Raw genomic sequence first — 22,218 nt, forward strand, 5'->3', positions numbered from 1 at the left:
TCCCCCACTCAGTAGTAACCCCCAGCTCTGCTGATCCCCCACACAGTAGTAACCCCCAGCTCTGCTGATTCCCCACTCAGTAGTAACCCCCAGCTCTGCTAAAGCTTTACTCAGTAGTAACCCCCAGCTCTGCTCATCCCCCTCTCAGTAGTAACCCCCAGCTCTGCTTATCCCCCACTCAGTAGTAACCCCCAGCTCTGCTTATCCCCCACTCAGTAGTAACCCCCAGCTCTGCTCATCCCCCACTCAGTAGTAACCCCCAGCTTTGCTCATCCCCCACTCAGTAGTAACCCCCAGCTCTGCTCACCCCCCACTCAGTAGTAACCCCTGGCTGAAACCTGCTGACAAACTCGTGCTGTGATCTATCACAGTACGCGTCAGCGGGGGGCTCAAAAAACCCGGAAGCAGGCCGCATTGTACATGTAAGTTGCCTAGCCTGCAGCTGCTGCCCACTCACAGGGGATGTACTGTAGGCAGGCGGACAGAGGATAAAATTACAACAGACAGAATCTGGAAAAATGTGCATAATAACCAATCAGCTTCTATCTTCTGCTTGTTCAGTTAAGCTTTGAAAATGAAAGAAAGTGTCTGTGTGTGTGTGTGTATATATATATATGTTTGTGTGAGTGTGTGTGTGTGTGTAATATATATATATTGTGTGTCTGTGTGTCTGTCTGTGTGTCTGTGTATATATATGTTGTGTGTGTGTGTGTATATATGTTGTGTGTGTGTGTGTGTATATATGTTTGTGTGTCTGTGTGTGTATATATGTTTGTGTGTCTGTGTGTGTATATATGTTGTGTGTGTGTGTGTGTGTGTATATATGTTTGTGTGTCTGTGTGTGTATATATGTTGTGTGTGTTTATATATGTTTGTGTGTCTGTGTGTGTGTGTAATATATATATATTGTGTGTCTGTGTGTCTGTCTGTGTGTCTGTGTATATATATGTTGTGTGTGTGTGTGTATATATGTTTGTGTGTGTGTGTGTGTGTATATATGTTTGTGTGTCTGTGTGTGTATATATGTTTGTGTGTCTGTGTGTGTATATATGTTTGTGTGTCTGTGTGTGTATATATGTTGTGTGTGTTTATATATGTTTGTGTGTCTGTGTGTGTGTGTAATATATATATATTGTGTGTCTGTGTGTCTGTCTGTGTGTCTGTGTATATATATGTTGTGTGTGTGTGTGTATATATGTTTGTGTGTGTGTCTGTGTGTGTATATATGTTGTGTGTCTGTGTGTGTATATATGTTTGTGTGTCTGTGTGTGTATATATGTTTGTGTGTCTGTGTGTGTATATATGTTTGTGTGTCTGTGTGTGTATATATGTTTGTGTGTCTGTGTGTGTATATATGTTGTGTGTGTGTGTGTGTATATATGTTTGTGTGTCTGTGTGTACCTTGTGGGGGCTGATCTGAAAGTCTGGTATTGGATAGACAGCTTAGACAGGATAGACAGCCATGATGTAATTCCCCTACGTGATGTCCGGCCAGCAACTTACAACCAATCAGTGGCGATGCGTCCATAAAGGGCGCAGGAGCACCGCCCCTTCTCTCCTGTCACCTCTCTATCACCAATAGATTCATGCATTGAGGTGCATTGGGCGTCGGGTATCTGATTTACAGCGGCTGTGTTTTTGGAAGCACCTGTTTAGAGCCGTGGTCTCTAATAGGCTTCCAAAGTGGTAAACAGCAGGTGAAATGCTCTGTGTTCGCTGTTTACTTAGTGCTGTGTTAGGGAATCGATTAAATCGATTTCCTAACACTGACCCGCCTCTCAGCCAATCGGTTACCTGTCACCTGATTGGCTGAAGCGATAGGCGCTGTGATTGGACACCTAGAAGGCCTCCAATCATAGCAGAGGAAGGGAAGAGGACTGGAGAATACGTTGAGGACTCGGAGCATGGAGGACAGCGCCGTGACCCGAGACAGGCAAGTGCCGGGCGGGGGATGCACAGTAGTGGCAATTGATGAGGCACAGTGGCAGCAATTGATGGGGCACAGTGGTGGCAATTGATGAGGCACAGTGGTGGCAATTGATGAGGCACAGTGGGGGCAATTGATGAGGCACAGTGGGGGCAATTGATGGGGCACAGTGGTGGCAATTGATGGGGCACAGTGGTGGCAATTGATGAGGCACGGTAGTGGCAATTGATGAGGCACGGTAGTGGCAATTGATGAGGCACGGTAGTGGCAATTGATGAGGCACAGTAGTGGCAATTGATGAGGCACAGTGGCGGCAATTGATGAGGCACAGTGGCGGCAATTGATGAGGCACAGTGGCGGCAATTCATGGGGCACAGTGGTGGCAATTCATGGGGCACAGTAGTGGCAATTGATGAGGCACAGTGGCGGCAATTGATGAGGCACAGTGGCGGCAATTGATGAGGCACAGTGGCGGCAATTCATGAGGCACAGTGGTGGCAATTCATGGGGCACAGTAGTGGCAATTCATGAGGCACAGTGGCGGCAATTCATGAGGCACAGTGGCGGCAATTCATGAGGCACAGTGGCGGCAATTCATGAGGCACAGTGGCGGCAATTCATGAGGCACAGTGGCGGCAATTCATGAGGCACAGTGGCGGCAATTCATGAGGCACAGTGGCGGCAATTCATGAGGCACAGTGGCGGCCATTTATGGGGCACAGTGGCGGCCATTCATGGGGCACAGTGGCGGCAATTCATGGGGCACAGTGGCGGCAATTTATTGGGGAAAGTGGCGGCAATTCATGAGGCACAGTGGCGGCCATTCATGAGGCACAGTGGCGGCCATTCATGAGGCACAGTGGCGGCCATTCATGAGGCACAGTGGCGGCCATTCATGAGGCACAGTGGCGGCAATTCATGAGGCACAGTGGCGGCAATTCATGAGGCACAGTGGCGGCAAATCGTGGGGCACAGTGGCGGCAAATCGTGGGGCACAGTGGCGGCCATTCATGAGGCTGCATTTGATGTTTTTTTTTTTCTCAGTTTGTTTGCACCAGCCCCCCATCCCCCCAAACTAGCAATGACCACATGCCGGGGTAACAGCAATACTCACAGCCTCACTGAGTTCCAGCTGGTCCGGAGGTTTCACCAGAGTCTTGGCCTGCATCCATTCATCAGCTCCATCCCCCATATCTGTGGAGTCATCTTCATCCTTCCAAGATCAGCAGGGAGGGAAAATGACATCACACTGTATTCTAACCAGGTCTACATTACGGTACAGCGCTATGGAATATGTCTGAGCTATACACAGTATCTCACAAAAGTAAGTACACCCCCTCACATTTCTGTAAATATTTCCTTCTATCTTTTCATGTGACAACACTGAAGAAATGTCACTTTGCTACAATGTTGTGTAGTGAGTGTACAGCTTGTATAACAGTGTACATTTTCTGTCCCCTAAAAATAACTCAACACACAGCCATTAATGTCTAAACCGCTGGCAACAAAAGTGAGTACACCCCTCAGAGAAAACAGAACCAAGTACCATTTTATAGATAGATCCACCCCAGTAACAGGGGCCCCACCAGCAATTATAGATCTCCCAGCAGTGAGTGAGCATCAGTGGACCCCTCTCTCAACAGTAGAGCCCTCTAGCAACCATAGATCCATCCCAGGAACAATGGACCCCACCCGCAATAATAGATCTCCCAGCATCCATCATCTCTACGCCCCTCTATGTACCATGTAATAAGCTATTCTATAAACACTGTGCTACACAAAACCCTCCACATCCTACTATGTGTTATGTAATAAGCTCTTCTATAAACACTGTGCTACACAAAACCCTCCACATCCTACTATGTGTTATGTAATAAGCTCTTCTATAAACACTGTGCTACACAAAACCCTCCACATCCTACTATGTGTTATGTAATAAGCTCTTCTATAAACACTGGGGTAGATTCAAAGAGAAATTGCGTCTGCGTAACCACAGTTACGCAGCGCAATTGCTTACCTGTGCCGGCGTTACGAATGCTCCTGATTCAGGAACCTCGTTACGCCGACTGCAGCCTAAGAAATGACTGGCATAAGGCTCCTTATGCCGTCATATCTTAGGCTGCATTCTTACGTTGGCCGCTAGGTGGCGTTCCCGTTGTGGTCAGCGTATAGTATGCAAATTGCATACTAACGCCGATTCACAACCCTACGCGAGCCCTGCGTACGCAGTTTACGTCGTTTGCGTACGTCGGGTTTCGCGTAAGGCTGCTCCTGCTAATAGCAGGGGCAGCCAATGCTACGTATACCCGTCGTTCCCGCGTCGCAAAGTTTAAATTTTACGTCGTTTGCGTAAGTGAATCGTGAATGGCGCTGGACGCTTAGGGAACGCGCCCAATTTAAATGATCCACGCCCCCTACGGGATCATTTAAATTACGCGCCCTTACGCCGGGCATTTTTGAGGAGCGCCCACGCAAATTACGTGGCTACTGCTTCGTGAATGAAGCGTAGCGCAAATAATTTGCGGGGGCGCAGGGCAAAAACGGGACGCGGCGCCTCCGTAAGGAGTGCGCAGCGGTACCTGAATCTACCCCACTGTGCTGCACAATCTCCTACTATGTGTTATGTACTGAGTTCTTCTATAAACACTGTGCTGCACAATACCCTCTGGAGTCTAGACTGTGCTATCACACACTTTGGCCCTCTGTTCCCCTCACATACATATCAGAATATCACAATAGTTGTGTTGTCCTTACCCTCCGCCTGGAAATAATCTTCATCTGTTTGGTGACATTTGGCTTCTGAGCTAGGACGGGTGCGATGCTCTGCAGAGACAGGAGAATGTCAGAAGAGGGTGGGGAGAGATGTTCTGAAACCACACAACACCGCTGTGCCATGGAAGGAGGTGGTGCAGTCCACAAGTAATATAAAAGTGGGGTACAGAGGACAGGGAGGGGGGGCATTACCTGCTTGGCTCTGTGCGGCATGGTGGCACCTCCTGGTTTGGTGTCACTGACTTCTCTGGACTGTCACTGCACCTGAATCACAACAGAGAAACAAATGTCATTCCTAAACCATATGGGACCGAAGAGAACCTGTCACTATATTATAGTTCCCCCGCAACCCCCAAACTGCCAGTCTCCAGTTCCCCCACACCCCCCAAACTGCCAGTCTCCAGTTCCCCCCCACCCCCCAAACTGAAAGTCTCCAGTTCCCCCGCACCCCCCAAACTGCCAGTCTCCAGTTCCCCCGCACCCCCCCAAACTGCCAGTCTCCAGTTCCCCCGCACCCCCCAAACTGCCAGTCTCCAGTTCCCCCGCACCCCCCAAACTGCCAGTCTCCAGTTCCCCCACACCCCCAAACTGCCAGTCTCCAGTTCCCCCCCACCCCCCAAACTGCCAGTCTCCAGTTCCCCCGCACCCCCCAAACTGCCAGTCTCCAGTTCCCCCGCACCCCCCAAACTGCCAGTCTCCAGTTCCCCCGCACCCCCCAAACTGCCAGTCTCCAGTTCCCCCGCACCTCCCAAACTGCCAGTCTCCAGTTCCCCCGCACCCCCCAAACTGCCAGTCTCCAGTTCCCCCGCACCCCCCAAACTGCCAGTCTCCAGTTCCCCCAAACTGCCAGTCTCCAGTTCCTCCGCACCCCCCAAACTGCCAGTCTCCAGTTCCTCCGCACCCCCCAAACTGCCAGTCTCCAGTTCCCCCGCACCCCCCAAACTGCCAGTCTCCAGTTCCCCCACACCCCCAAACTGCCAGTCTCCAGTTCCTCCGCACCCCCCAAACTGCCAGTCTCCAGTTCCCCCACACCCCCCAAACTGCCAGTCTCCAGTTCCCCCACACCCCCCAAACTGCCAGTCTCCAGTTCCCCCACACCCCCCAAACTGCCAGTCTCCAGTTCCCCCACACCCCCCAAACTGCCAGTCTCCAGTTCCCCCACACCCCCCAAACTGCCAGTCTCCAGTTCCCCCACACCCCCCAAACTGCCAGTCTCCAGTACCCCCACACCTCCCAAACTGCCAGTCTTCAGTTCCCCCGCACCCCCCAAACTGCCAGTCTCCAGTTCCCCCACACCCCCCAAACTGCCAGTCTCCAGTTCCCCCACACCCCCCAAACTGCCAGTCTCCAGTTCCCCCACACCCCCCAAACTGCCAGTCTCCAGTTCCCCCACACCCCCAAATTGCCAGTCTCCAGTTCCCCCGCACCCCCCAAACTGCCAGTCTTCAGTTCCCCCACACCCCCCAAACTGCCAGTCTCCAGTTCCCCCGCACCCCCCAAACTGCCAGTCTCCAGTTCCCCCACACCCCCAAACTGCCAGTCTCCAGTTCCCCCCCACCCCCCAAACTGCCAGTCTCCAGTTCCCCCGCACCCCCCAAACTGCCAGTCTCCAGTTCCCCCGCACCCCCCAAACTGCCAGTCTCCAGTTCCCCCGCACCCCCCAAACTGCCAGTCTCCAGTTCCCCCGCACCCCCCAAACTGCCAGTCTCCAGTTCCCCCACACCCCCAAACTGCCAGTCTCCAGTTCCCCCGCACCCCCCAAACTGCCAGTCTCCAGTTCCCCCACACCCCCAAACTGCCAGTCTCCAGTTCCCCCGCACCCCCCAAACTGCCAGTCTCCAGTTCCCCCGCACCTCCCAAACTGCCAGTCTCCAGTTCCCCCGCACCCCCCAAACTGCCAGTCTCCAGTTCCCCCGCACCCCCCAAACTGCCAGTCTCCAGTTCCCCCAAACTGCCAGTCTCCAGTTCCTCCGCACCCCCCAAACTGCCAGTCTCCAGTTCCTCCGCACCCCCCAAACTGCCAGTCTCCAGTTCCCCCGCACCCCCCAAACTGCCAGTCTCCAGTTCCCCCACACCCCCAAACTGCCAGTCTCCAGTTCCTCCGCACCCCCCAAACTGCCAGTCTCCAGTTCCCCCACACCCCCCAAACTGCCAGTCTCCAGTACCCCCACACCCCCCAAACTGCCAGTCTCCAGTTCCCCCACCCCCCCCAAACTGCCAGTCTCCAGTTCCCCCACACCCCCCAAACTGCCAGTCTCCAGTTCCCCCACACCCCCCAAACTGCCAGTCTCCAGTTCCCCCACACCCCCCAAACTGCCAGTCTCCAGTACCCCCACACCTCCCAAACTGCCAGTCTTCAGTTCCCCCGCACCCCCCAAACTGCCAGTCTCCAGTTCCCCCACACCCCCCAAACTGCCAGTCTCCAGTTCCCCCACACCCCCCAAACTGCCAGTCTCCAGTTCCCCCACACCCCCCAAACTGCCAGTCTCCAGTTCCCCCACACCCCCCAAACTGCCAGTCTCCAGTTCCCCCACACCCCCCAAACTGCCAGTCTCCAGTTCCCCCACACCCCCCAAACTGCCAGTCTCCAGTTCCCCCACACCCCCAAATTGCCAGTCTCCAGTTCCCCCGCACCCCCCAAACTGCCAGTCTTCAGTTCCCCCACACAGCATAAAAGGGCCACCCCCAGCATTCAGCACTTCCTCTAGACCTCCACCACCTCCCACCCTCTGCCACGCTGCTGGAGCCAAAAAGGTGGGGCTCTGATGTGAAGTGGAGACTATGGGCCGGATTCGGATACAATGGCGTATCTGTCCGGCCGGCGTAACGTAACTCCGATACGTTACGGCGCTCTAACTTTGGGCGCAAGCTCTTTATTAAGAAAGAACTTGTGCCCTTAGTTACGGCGGCGTAATGTATGTGTTGCGGCATAAGGCCGCGTGATTCAAATGGGGATGTAGGGGGCGTGTTTTATTTAGGTTTGTGTTGACCCCGCGTTTTTTACGTTTTATTTGAACGGCGCATGCGCAGTCCGTAAAATATCAGTGTGCATTGCTCTAAATGACGTCATTGCTTTCGACGTGAACGTAAATTATGTCCAGCCGTATTCACGACCGGCGGAACTCAGAGATACGACGGCGTATCAGGAGATACGCCGTTGTATCTCTTTCTGAATCCGGCCCTGTGTGATGGTTGCACTCTGTGATTGGGGAGATCTGAGATGGGGGACTGTATGATGTGATGAGGGGGGAACTCGGGTGTCATGAGCGGTGGGGAACTCGGGTGTCATGAGCGGTGGGGAACTCGGGTGTCATGAGCGGGGGAACTCGGGTGTCATGAGCGGGGGAACTCGGGTGTCATGAGCGGGGGAACTCGGGTGTCATGAGCGGGGGAACTCGGGTGTCATGAGCGGGGGAACTCGGGTGTCATGAGCGGGACGGCCTCTAGGGTGATGGGGGGGGCGACCTCTGGCGTGACGGGGGCGACCTCTGAGGTTATAGGACGACTCCTTATGTAATGGGGGACCCCAAATATGAACCATACAAACACTGGGCTAGAGATAGAATATAATCAATGCTCAGAGCCCGTCAGACCTTCCATACATACCGATAGGCTCACATTGATGGATGTGAAGAACGCGCATAACAAAGGTTCATAACCTGAAGACAGTAGATGGGATGACTGAGTATAGTGAGACAGATCAACAATGAGGTCACACAGGACTCAGATCTAAGAGGTAGGTGCTCAGGCCACAAAAGGGTTGTAAACCTCATAGAGGAGGGATGAAGAGTCTTCTCTCTACTATTGGTAACCCAAACAGAAAGCCTGAAGGAGAGTGAAGCAAATACGGATTGGGAATACATGAGGAGTCGTTAGGGAGTTCATGGGTAGTATAATTCCATTATCTTGTTACGCAGGTCTTTTGACAGTTCTTTTCTGCTCCCTATGGTGCAGTATCTAGTCTGCTTAATGCATCCATGTGAGAGATGACAAACTCACTGACTATTTATACACAGACACTAATTGTGATTTAAAAAGCCACTGATCTGGGAATTTAACCTTTAATTGCCAGTGTAACCCGTGTGTGACGCCTTCTGTGTGTACCAAGGCCAAACATTCCGGGGGATGGGAACTTTCCATCGGGGACATTCCGGGGGATTTCTGTTATCATTAAGATTTTAAAAAGGAGCCAAACAACAACAATCAACTCACCAACGTCACCAACTCCCCCCCAAATCACAAACCTAATACCCACATAAATCCGTCGCAACCACCAAAATTCACTCTAAAACCCATTTCCATCAATGCCACTAAAAACATCATCGGGACTCTGCGTAATAGCATAGCACCCAATGATATCATCCCCACTAAACTGCTGAAAGAAAGTGCCGATATACTGGCACCAGCTATCACGCAGCTCATTAACCAATCATTCAAGGAGGGCATGGTGCCCACCTTGCTAAAACAAGGTACAATAAAACCAATTCTAAAAAAAACTACCCTCGACCCCAAAGACCCAAACAACCGGAGGCCCATAACAGCTCTAAATGTCTTCTCCAAGGTAATGGAGAAAGTAGTTGTACAACAGCTGCAACTGCATTTAGACACCCAAAAATTACTCGATCCGTTTCAATCAGGCTTCCGTCCGGGTCACGGAACAGAAACGGCGCTGCTTAAAATATGGGATGACGCTCTAGAGGCCGCAGACGAAGGAGAATCTTGTCTCCTGATACTGCTGGACCTAAGCGCGGCTTTTGACACTGTAGACCACGGACTACTACTGGCTAGGCTAGCTGAAGTAGCCGGAGTCGCTGAATGTGTTTTACCCTGGTTCTCCTCCTTCTTGGAAAACCGATCACAAATAGTGAAACTTGGGTCTTTCACTTCTGAAAAACGTACGGTGTCATGCGGAGTCCCTCAGGGATCTCCCTTATCGCCCTTATTGTTTAATATCTATCTTCGCCCTCTCTTTGAAATCATCAGTAACCAGAAGTTACTTTACCACTCCTATGCAGACGACACACAACTGTATTTCCGCATCTGCAACAAAAAGGATCATTCTCTTGGACTAGAGAAATGCCTCACTCTAATAGATAACTGGATGACAAACAGTTATCTTAAACTCAATGGTTCGAAAACAGAACTTCTCCTGTTTCACGGTAACCGGAAAAATCACCCCGCGTCAACATGGACTCCCCCACCCATTCTGGGTAAAACTATCACCCCTAGCACCAAAGTCGAAAGTCTCTGAGTCATTTTCGATACCTACATGACAATGGATGCACAAATAGGGTCAGTAGTCAGCGGATCCCACCATCTGCTGCGCCTACTACGCAGACTCACGCCCTTTATCCCGTAAGAGGACATTGCCGTCGTGGTGGGATCATCAATTCCAGACTCGACTACGCAAATGCCCTCTATCTAGGACTCCCCAAATACCAAATCATTCGTCTGCAAGTCGTTCAAAATACGGCCGCTCGACTAGTGACTGGGAAAAAACCACGGGAATCACTCACCTTCACTGAGATCCCTTCATTGGTTGCCAGTAAAAGACAGAATCACTTTCAAGGCACTCTGTCTAATACATAAGTGTATTCAAGGCAACGCCCCCCAATATCTATGCGAAAAAATAAAAGCCCATAACCCCAATCGCATTCTGCGATCCACCAATCAAAACCTCCTCCAGATACCCAAAACCAGATACAAGTCCAAAGGAGATCGAAGATTTGCAGTCCAGGGACCTCGTCTGTGGAATGCACTACCAACCACCATCCGACTGGAGTCAGACCACTTGGCCTTCAGGAGAAAGATTAAAACCCATCTCTTCTGAGGTCAAGGGGTCTCCTTACCCATGAAATGGATACAGCGCCCAGAGGCGATTCAGTTCGCATGTGTTGCGCTTTACAAGTCTCTCTCTCTCTCACAATGTGATGATAAATGTCTTCATGTGATCCCGATCCGTACATAAAAGACACGATCCGTCATATCTTCAGTATCAATGCCACAATCTCTGCCAGGGGGTGCAAACTTTTTAGCACAACTGTATATCCTTTCCAGTATACAGCCATCCCAGTATACATTGTAGTATACAGCCATCCCAGTATACAGCCATCCCAGTATACATTGTAGTATACAGCCATCCCAGTATACATCCCACTATACATTGTAGTATACAGTAGGGTTGTCCCGATACCGATACCAGTATCGGTACCGATTCCGAGTATTTGCGGGAGTACTTGTACTCCCGCAAATACCCCCGATACCGAAATAGAATACTTGAACCCCCCCCCCCCCCGTTACGCCGCATCCCGCCGCATCCCGCTGCCGCCAACTGGGTAATACGGGCGGGGAATATTACATGGCTGCATATGGGGGAATATTACATGGCTGCATATGGGGGGAGACATGGCTGCATATGGGGGGAGACATGGCTGCATATGGGGGGGGGAGACATGGCTGCATATGGGGGGGGGGACATGGCTGCATATGGGGGGGGGACATGGCTGGATATGGGGGGGGGGACATGGCTGGATATGGGGGGGACATGGCTGGATATGGGGGGAGACATGGCTGGATATGGGGGGGGAGACATGGCTGGATATGGGGGGGGACATGGCTGGATATGGGGGGGGACATGGCTGGATATGGGGGGGGGACATGGCTGGATATGGGGGAGACATGGCTGCATATGGGGGACATGGCTGGATATGGGGGGAGACATGGCTGCATATGGGGGGGAGACATGGCTGCATATGGGGGGGAGACATGGCTGCATATGGGGGGGAGACATGGCTGCATATGGGGGACATGGCTGGATATGGGGGGACATGGCTGGATATGGGGGGACATGGCTGGATATGGGGGGAGACATGGCTGGATATGGGGGGAGACATGGCTGGATATGGGGGGGGGACATGGCTGGATATGGGGGGGGGGACATGGCTGGATATGGGGGGGGGACATGGCTGGATATGGGGGGGGACATGGCTGGATATGGGGGGGGACATGGCTGGATATGGGGGAGACATGGCTGGATATGGGGGGGGACATGGCTGGATATGGGGGAGACATGGCTGCATATGGGGGACATGGCTGGATATGGGGGACATGGCTGCATATGGGGGGACATGGCTGCATATGCGGGGACATGGCTGCATATGGGGGGGAGACATGGCTGGATATGGGGGGGAGACATGGCTGGATATGGGGGGGAGACATGGCTGGATATGGGGGGGAGACATGGCTGGATATGGGGGGGGAGACATGGCTGGATATGGGGGGGGAGACATAGCTGGATATGGGGGGGGGGAGACATGGCTGCATATGGGGGGGAGACATGGCTGCATATGGGGGGGAGACATGGCTGCATATGGGGGGAGACATGGCTGCATATGGGGGGGGGACATGGCTGCATATGGGGGGGGGACATGGCTGCATATGGGGGGGGGGGGACATGGCTGCATATGGGGGGGGGGGACATGGCTGCATATGGGAGGGGGGACATGGCTGCATATGGGGGGGACATGGCTGCATATGGGGGGGAGACATGGCTGCATATGGGGGGAGACATGGCTGCATATGGGGGGAGACATGGCTGCATATGGGGGGGAGACATGGCTGCATATGGGGGACATGGCTGGATATGGGGGGACATGGCTGGATATGGGGGGACATGGCTGCATGGGGGGGACATGGCTGGATATGGGGGGAGACATGGCTGGATATGGGGGGGGGACATGGCTGGATATAGGGAGGGGACATGGCTGGATATGGGGGGGGGGACATGGCTGGATATGGGGGGGGGGACATGGCTGGATATGGGGGGGGGGACATGGCTGGATATGGGGGGGGGAACATGGCTGCATATGGGGGAGACATGGCTGCATATGGGGGACATGGCTGGATATGGGGGGGGGAGACATGGCTGGATATGGGGGGGGGAGACATGGCTGGATATGGGGGGGAGACATGGCTGCATATGGGGGGGGAGACATGGCTGCATATGGGGGGGGAGACATGGCTGCATATGGGGGGGAGACATGGCTGCATATGGGGGGGGGAGACATGGCTGCATATGGGGGGGGAGACATGGCTGCATATGGGGGGGGACATGGCTGCATATGGGGGGGGGACATGGCTGCATATGGGGGACATGGCTGGATATGGGGGGGGGGAGACATGGCTGGATATGGGGGGGAGACATGGCTGCATATGGGGGGGAGACATGGCTGCATATGGGGGGGAGACATGGCTGCATATGGGGGGGGGACATGGCTGCATATGGGGGACAATGGCTGCATATGGGGGGGGGAGACATGGCTGCATATGGGGGGGAGACATGGCTGCATATGGGGGGGAGACATGGCTGCATATGGGGGGGAGACATGGCTGCATATGGGGGGGGGAGACATGGCTGCATATGGGGGGGGAGACATGGCTGCATATGGGGGGGGGAGACATGGCTGCATATGGGGGGGAGACATGGCTGCATATGGGGGGGGGAGACATGGCTGCATATGGGGGGGGGAGACATGGCTGCATATGGGGGGGAGACATGGCTGCATATGGGGGGGGAGACATGGCTGCATATGGGGGGGGGGAGACATGGCTGCATATGGGGGGGACATGGCTGCATATGGGGGGGGGGAGACATGGCTGCATATGGGGGGGGAGACATGGCTGCATATGGGGGGGGGGAGACATGGCTGCATATGGGGGGGACATGGCTGCATATGGGGGGGACATGGCTGCATATGGGGGGGAGACATGGCTGCATATGGGGGGGGAGACATGGCTGCATATGGGGGGGGAGACATGGCTGCATATGGGGGGGGAGACATGGCTGCATATGGGGGGGGAGACATGGCTGCATATGGGGGGGACATGGCTGCATATGGGGGGGACATGGCTGCATATGGGGGGGAGACATGGCTGCATATGGGGGGGGAGACATGGCTGCATATGGGGGGGGGACATGGCTGCATTTGGGGACACATTTAAAAAAAAGTACCGGTATTCGGTATCGGCGAGTACTTGAAAAAAAGTATCGGTACTTGTACTCAGTCCTAAAAAAGTGGTATCGGGACAACCCTAGTATACAGCCATCCCAGTATACATTGTAGTGTATATATATATATATATATATATATATATATATATATATATATATATATATATATATATATCTCAATCCCAGTATACATCATCCCAGTATACATTGTAGTATACAGCCATCCCAGTATACATCCATCCCAGTATACACTGTAGTATATATATCAATCCCAGTATACATCATCCCAGTATACATTGTAGTATACAGCCATCCCAGTATAGAGGTTTTTGCCATCAGTTCTCCTTTACTCTCCACACACTGAGCTCTTTGCAAAGTGCAGTCTCTCCAGAGGTTAGTTAATAAGGGGAAGCTCTGCTGATTTCCGGGGGGGGGGGGGGGCACAGTGACATCACAGATCTCACCATACATTGCGGTAACACACATATAATCACATAGTGATAAATGATCCTCACAAAGTATCTCATACCGGGCCGAATACAGAGATCACCCCCCACTAATATAACACCCCAATACATGGGGGGGGGGGGGACCCAGCGTCTGAATCCCCCCCCCCTATATCTCCTATGTGGGGGGAGGATTATACAATCACAGATGACAGGGACGGGGGGTGTCATCTCCATGCTGGGACACCGAGGACAGAACCCCCAGAATCACCGGGACACCCCCACACCGACACTGTCAGTACAGACACCCCCCCTTCTCCGGGACATGTCACCCCCCCGGTACCTGTGCCCGCTCCGCTGTCCCCCGTGCTGACCGGAAGTTGATGTCTGGTTGCCAGGATACGGGCAGACGCTCACTGGTACAACGTGCACACGCGCAGGAGAGTTCATGTGGCTGGGAGCGGTTGTCATGGTGACCGGGCGGAGCGGGGGGCGGAGCCAGCGTTTGTGTTGTCTATACGGGGAGCCAAGGAGAGCACGTGACCTCCTACTGATATCCCAGTATAGATCCAATTATACATGAAGTACATCCCAGTATACCGTATATATCCACCACAAATTAACTATTCACCCAGTGCATCCCAGTATACATCCAGCACAATCAACTGTACAACCAGTGCATCCCAGTATACATCCAGTACAATCAACTGTACACCCAGTGCATCCCAGTATACACCCAGTGCATCCCAGTATACATCCAGTACAATCAACTGTACACCCAGTGCATCCCAGTATACATCCAGTACAATCAGCTGTACAACCAGTGCATCCCAGTATACATCCAGTACAATCAACTGTACACCCAGTGCATCCCAGTATACACCCAGTGCATCCCAGTATACACCCAGTGCATCCCAGTATACATCCAGTACAATCAACTGTACACCCAGTGCATCCCAGTATACATCCAGTACAATCAACTGTACACCCAGTGCATCCCAGTATACACCCAGTGCATCCCAGTATACATCCAGTACAATCAACTGTACACCCAGTGCATCCCAGTATACATCCAGCACAATCAACTCTACACCCAGTGCATCCCAGTATACATCCAGTACAATCAACTGTACACCCAGTGCATCCCAGTATACATCCAGTACAATCAACTGTACACCCAGTGCATCCCAGTATACACCCAGTGCATCCCAGTATACATCCAGTACAATCAACTGTACACCCAGTGCATCCCAGTATACATCCAGTACAATCATCTGTACACCCAGTGCATCCCAGTATACATCCAGCACAATCAACTCTACACCCAGTGCATCCCAGTATACATCCAGCACAATCAACTGTACACCCAGTGCATCCCAGTATACATCCAGCACAATCAACTGTACACCCAGTGCATCCCAGTATACATCCAGCACAATCAACTGTACACCCAGTGCATCCCAGTATACATCCACCACAATCAACTGTACACCCAGTGCATCCCAGTATACATCCAGTACATAGTCAGTAAGTAAGGTGAGGGGTGTTAGTACAGAGGTGCGTGCAGCACCCTGCACCTCTGGACCCCTTTACATTACACAGCACCCTGCACCTCCGGACCCCTTTACATTACACATCCCCCTGCACCTCTGGACCCCTTTACATTACACAGCCCCCTGCACCTCTGGACCCCTTTACATTACACAACCCCCTGCACCTCTGGACCCATTTACATTACACAGCCCCCTGCACCTCTGGACCCCTTTACATTACACAACCCCCTGCACCTCTGGACCCCCCCTTTCCATTACACAGCCCCCTGCACCTCCGGACCCCTTTACATTACACAACCCCCTGCACCTCCGGACCCCTTTACATTACACAGCCCCCTGCATCTCTGGACCCCTTTACATTACACAACCCCCTGCACCTCCGGACCCCTTTACATTACACATCCCCCTGCACCTCTGGACCCATTTACATTACACAGCCCCCTGCACCTCTGGACTGGACCCCTTTACATTACACAGCCCCCTGCACCTCTGGACTGGACCCCTTTACATTACACAGCCCCCTGCATCCCTTTACATTACACAGCCCCCTGCACCTCTGGACCCCCCCTTTCCATTACACAGCCCCCTGCACCTCCGGACCCCTTTACATTACACAACCCCCTGCACCTCCGGACCCCTTTACATTACACAGCCCCCTGCACCTCTGGACCCCTTTACATTACAAAGCCCCCTGCACCTCTAAACCCCTTTACATTACAAAGCCCCCTGCACCTCTAAACCCCTTTACATTACACAGCCCCCTGCACCTCTGGACCCCTTTACATTACAAAGCCCCCTGCACCTCTAAACCCCTTTACATTACACAGCACCCTGCACCTCTGGACCCCTTTACATTACACAGCACCCTGCACCTCTGGACCCCTTTACATTACACAGCACCCTGCACCTCTGGACCCATTTACATTACACAGCCCCCTGCACCTCTGGACCCCTTTACATTACACAGCACCCTACACCTCTGGACCCCTTTACATTACACAGCCCCCTGCACCTCTGAACCCCTTTACATTACACAGCACCCAGCACCTCTGGACCCCTTTACATTACACGGCCTCCTACATCTCTGGACCCCTTTACATTACACAGGCCCCTGCACCTCTGGACCCCTTTACATTACGCAACCCCTGTATCTCTGGACCCCTTTACATTACACAGCACCTCTGGACCCCTTTACATTACACAGCACCCTGCACCTCTGAACCCCTTTACATTACACAACCCCCTGCACCTCTGGACCCCTTTACATTACACAGCCCCCTGCACCTCTGGACCCCTTTACATTACCTAGCCCCCTGCATCTCTGGACCCCTTTACATTACACAGCCCCCTGCACCTCTGAACCCCTTTACATTACGCAGCACCCTGCATCACTGGACCCCTTTACATTACACAGCACCCTGCACCTCTGGACCCCTTTACATTATGCAACCCCTGTATCTATGGACCCCTTTACATTACAAAGCACCTCTGGACCCCTTTACATTACACAGCACCCTGCACCTTTGGACCCCTTTACATAACACAGCACCCTGCACCTCTGGACCCCTTTACATTACAGAGCACATCTGGACCCCTTTACATTACACAGCACCCTGCACCTCAGGACCCCTTTACATTACACAGCACCCTGCATCTCTGGACCCCTTTACATTACACAGCCCCCTGCATCTCTGGACCCCTTTACATTACACAGCCCCCTGCACCTCTGAACCCCTTTACATTACACAGCCCCCTGCATCTCTGGACCCCTTTACATTACACAGCCCCCTGCACCTCTGAACCCCTTTACATTACACAGCCCCCTGCATCTCTGGACCCCTTTACATTACACAGCCCCCTGCATCTCTGGGCCCCTTTACATTACACAGCCCCCTGCACCTCTGGACCCCTTTACATTACACAGCACCCTGCACCTCTGCACCCCTTTACATTACACAGCACCCTACACCTCTGGACCCCTTTACATTACACAGCCCCCTGCACATCTGGACCCCTTTACATTACACAGCCCCCTGCACCTCTGGACTGGACCCCTTTACATTACACAGCCCCCTGCACCTCTGGACCCCTTTACATTACACAGCCCCCTGCACCTCTGGACCCCTTTACATTACACAGCCCCCTGCACCTCTGGACCCCTTTACATTACACAGCCCCCTGCACCTCTGGACCCTTTACATTACACAGCCACTGCACCTCTGGACCTCTTTACGTTACACAACCCCCTGCACCTCTGGACCCCTTTACATTACACAACCCCCTGTATCTCTGGACCCCTTTACATTACACAGCCCCCTGCATCTCTGGACCCCTTTACATTACACAGCCCCCTGCACCTCTGGACCCCTTTACGTTACACAACCCCCTGCACCTCTGAACCCCTTTACATTACACAACCCCCTGTATCTCTGGACCCCTTTACATTACACAGCCCCCTGCATCTCTGGACCCCTTTACATTACACAGCCCCCTGCACCTCTGGACCCCTTTACATTACACAACCCCCTGTATCTCTGGACCCCTTTACATTACACAGCCCCCTGCATCTCTGGACCCCTTTACGTTACACAGCCCCCTGCATCTCTGGACCCCTTTACATTACACAGCACCCTGCACCTCATGACCCCTTTACATTACACAGCCCCCTGCATCTCTGGACCCCTTTACATTACACAGCCTCCTGCACCTCTGGACCCCTTTACATTACACAGCACCCTGCACCTCTGGACCCCTTTACATTACACATCCCCCTGCACCTCTGGACCCCTTTACATTACACAGCACCACACCTCTGGACCCCTTTACATTACACAGCCCCCCGCACCTCTGGACCCCTTTACATTACACAGCCCCCTGCACCTCTGGACCCCTTTACATTACACAGCCCCCTGCACCTCTGGACCCCTTTACGTTACACAACCCCCTGCACCTCTGGACCCCTTTACATTACACAGCCCCCTGTATCTCTGGACCCCTTTACATTACACAGCCCCCTGCATCTCTGGACCCCTTTACACTACACAGCCCCCTGCATCTCTGGACCTCTTTACATTACACAGCACCCTGCACCTCAGGACCCCTTTACATTACACAACCCCCTGCACCTCCGGACCCCTTTACATTACACATCCCCCTGCACCTCTGGACCCATTTACATTACACAGCCCCCTGCACCTCTGGACTGGACCCCTTTACATTACACAGCCCCCTGCACCTCTGGACTGGACCCCTTTACATTACACAGCCCCCTGCATCCCTTTACATTACACAGCCTCCTGCACCTCTGGACCCCCCTTTCCATTACACAGCCCCCTGCACCTCCGGACCCCTTTACATTACACAACCCCCTGCACCTCCGGACCCCTTTACATTACACAGCCCCCTGCACCTCTGGACCCCTTTACATTACAAAGCCCCCTGCACCTCTAAACCCCTTTACATTACAAAGCCCCCTGCACCTCTAAACCCCTTTACATTACACAGCCCCCTGCACCTCTGGACCCCTTTACATTACAAAGCCCCCTGCACCTCTAAACCCCTTTACATTACACAGCACCCTGCACCTCTGGACCCCTTTACATTACACAGCACCCTGCACCTCTGGACCCCTTTACATTACACAGCACCCTGCACCTCTGGACCCATTTACATTACACAGCCCCCTGCACCCCTGGACCCCTTTACATTACACAGCACCCTACACCTCTGGACCCCTTTACATTACACAGCCCCCTGCACCTCTGAACCCCTTTACATTACACAGCACCCAGCACCTCTGGACCCCTTTACATTACACGGCCTCCTACATCTCTGGACCCCTTTACATTACACAGGCCCCTGCACCTCTGGACCCCTTTACATTACGCAACCCCTGTATCTCTGGACCCCTTTACATTACACAGCACCTCTGGACCCCTTTACATTACACAGCCCCCTGCACCTCTGAACCCCTTTACATTACACAACCCCCTGCACCTCTGGACCCCTTTACATTACACAGCCCCCTGCACCTCTGGACCCCTTTACATTACCTAGCCCCCTGCATCTCTGGACCCCTTTACATTACACAGCCCCCTGCACATCTGAACCCCTTTACATTACGCAGCACCCTGCATCACTGGACCCCTTTACATTACACGGCCTCCTACATCTCTGGACCCCTTTACATTACACAGCACCCTGCACCTCTGGGCCCCTTTACATTACACAGCACCCTGCACCTCTGGACCCCTTTACATTACACAGCACCCTGCACCTCTGGACCCCTTTACATTATGCAACCCCTGTATCTCTGGACCCCTTTACATTACAAAGCACCTCTGGACCCCTTTACATTACACAGCACCCTGCACCTTTGGACCCCTTTACATAACACAGCACCCTGCACCTCTGGACCCCTTTACATTACAGAGCACATCTGGACCCCTTTACATTACACAGCACCCTGCACCTCAGGACCCCTTTACATTACACAGCACCCTGCATCTCTGGACCCCTTTACATTACACAGCCCCCTGCATCTCTGGACCCCTTTACATTACACAGCCCCCTGCACCTCTGAACCCCTTTACATTACACAGCCCCCTGCATCTCTGGACCCCTTTACATTACACAGCCCCCTGCACCTCTGAACCCCTTTACATTACACAGCCCCCTGCATCTCTGGACCCCTTTACATTACACAGCCCCCTGCATCTCTGGGCCCCTTTACATTACACAGCCCCCTGCACCTCTGAACCCCTTTACATTACACAGCACCCTGCACCTCTGCACCCCTTTACATTACACAGCACCCTGCATCACTGGACCACTTTACATTACACAGCACCCTGCACCTCTGGACCCCTTTACATTACACAGCCCCCTGCACCTCTGGACTGGACCCCTTTACATTACACAGCCCCCTGCACCTCTGGACCCCTTTACATTATACAGCCCCCTGCACCTCTGGACTGGACCCCTTTACATTACACAGCCCCCTGCACATCTGGACCCCTTTACATTACACAGCCCCCTGCACCTCTGGACTGGACCCCTTTACATTACACAGCCCCCTGCACCTCTGGATCCCTTTACATTACACAGCCCCCTGCACCTCTGGACCCCTTTACATTACACAGCCCCTTGCACCTCTGGACCCCTTTACATTACACAGCCCCCTGCACCTCTGAACCCCTTTACATTACACAGCCCCCTGCATCTCTGGACCCCTTTACATTACACAGCCCCCTGCACCTCTGAACCCCTTTACATTACACAGCCCCCTGCATCTCTGGACCCCTTTACATTACACAGCCCCCTGCATCTCTGGGCCCCTTTACATTACACAGCCCCCTGCACCTCTGGACCCCTTTACATTACACAGCACCCTGCACCTCTGCACCCCTTTACATTACACAGCACCCTGCATCACTGGACCTCTTTACATTACACAGCACCCTGCACCTCTGGACCCCTTTACATTACACAGCCCCCTGCACCTCTGGACTGGACCCCTTTACATTACACAGCCCCCTGCACCTCTGGACCCCTTTACATTATACAGCCCCCTGCACCTCTGGACTGGACCCCTTTACATTACACAGCCCCCTGCACATCTGGACCCCTTTACATTACACAGCCCCCTGCACCTCTGGACTGGACCCCTTTACATTACACAGCCCCCTGCACCTCTGGACCCCTTTACATTACACAGCCCCCTGCACCTCTGGACCCCTTTACATTACACAGCCCCCTGCACCTCTGGACCCCTTTACATTACACAGCCCCCTGCACCTCTGGACCCCTTTACATTACACAGCCACTGCACCTCTGGACCCCTTTACGTTACACAACCCCCTGCACCTCTGGACCCCTTTACATTACACAACCCCCTGTATCTCTGGACCCCTTTACATTACACAGCCCCCTGCATCTCTGGACCCCTTTACATTACACAGCCCCCTGCATCTCTGGACCTCTTTACATTACACAGCACCCTGCACCTCATGACCCCTTTACATTACACAGCCCCCTGCATCTCTGGACCCCTTTACATTACACAGCCTCCTGCACCTCTGGACCCCTTTACATTACACAGCACCCTGCACCTCTGGACCCCTTTACATTACACATCCCCCTGCACCTCTGGACCCCTTTACATTACACAGCACCACACCTCTGGACCCCTTTACATTACACAGCCCCCCGCACCTCTGGACCCCTTTACATTACACAGCCTCCTGCACCTCTGGACCCCTTTACATTACACAGCCCCCTGCACCTCTGGACCCCTTTACGTTACACAACCCCCTGCACCTCTGGACCCCTTTACATTACACAACCCCCTGTATCTCTAGACCCCTTTACATTACACAGCCCCCTGCATCTCTGGACCCCTTTACATTACACAGCCCCCTGCATCTCTGGACCTCTTTACATTACACAGCACCCTGCACCTCAGGACCCCTTTACATTACACAACCCCCTGCACCTCCAGACCCCTTTACA

General features: G+C 53.2%; 1 protein-coding gene across 1 annotated transcript in view; it reads right to left on the minus strand.

The window, feature by feature from the left end:
• DNAI1 (dynein axonemal intermediate chain 1) overlaps nucleotides 1-14,600 on the minus strand; it is a 242,333-nt gene extending 227,733 nt beyond the window's left edge. The window contains exons 1-4 of the mRNA XM_040335644.1: nucleotides 14,499-14,600; nucleotides 4,892-4,963; nucleotides 4,682-4,750; nucleotides 3,042-3,140 (exon numbers count right to left, since the gene is read on the minus strand). Of these exons, the coding sequence (XP_040191578.1) occupies nucleotides 3,042-3,140; nucleotides 4,682-4,750; nucleotides 4,892-4,912 (189 nt within the window). The 5' untranslated portion in view covers nucleotides 4,913-4,963; nucleotides 14,499-14,600. The remainder of the gene's footprint in view (nucleotides 1-3,041; nucleotides 3,141-4,681; nucleotides 4,751-4,891; nucleotides 4,964-14,498) is intronic.
• Between the last annotated feature and the right edge of the window lie 7,618 nt (nucleotides 14,601-22,218).

Source organism: Rana temporaria, chromosome 1 (assembly GCF_905171775.1).
Source record: "Rana temporaria chromosome 1, aRanTem1.1, whole genome shotgun sequence".
NCBI classification, from domain to species: Eukaryota; Metazoa; Chordata; class Amphibia; order Anura; family Ranidae; genus Rana; species Rana temporaria.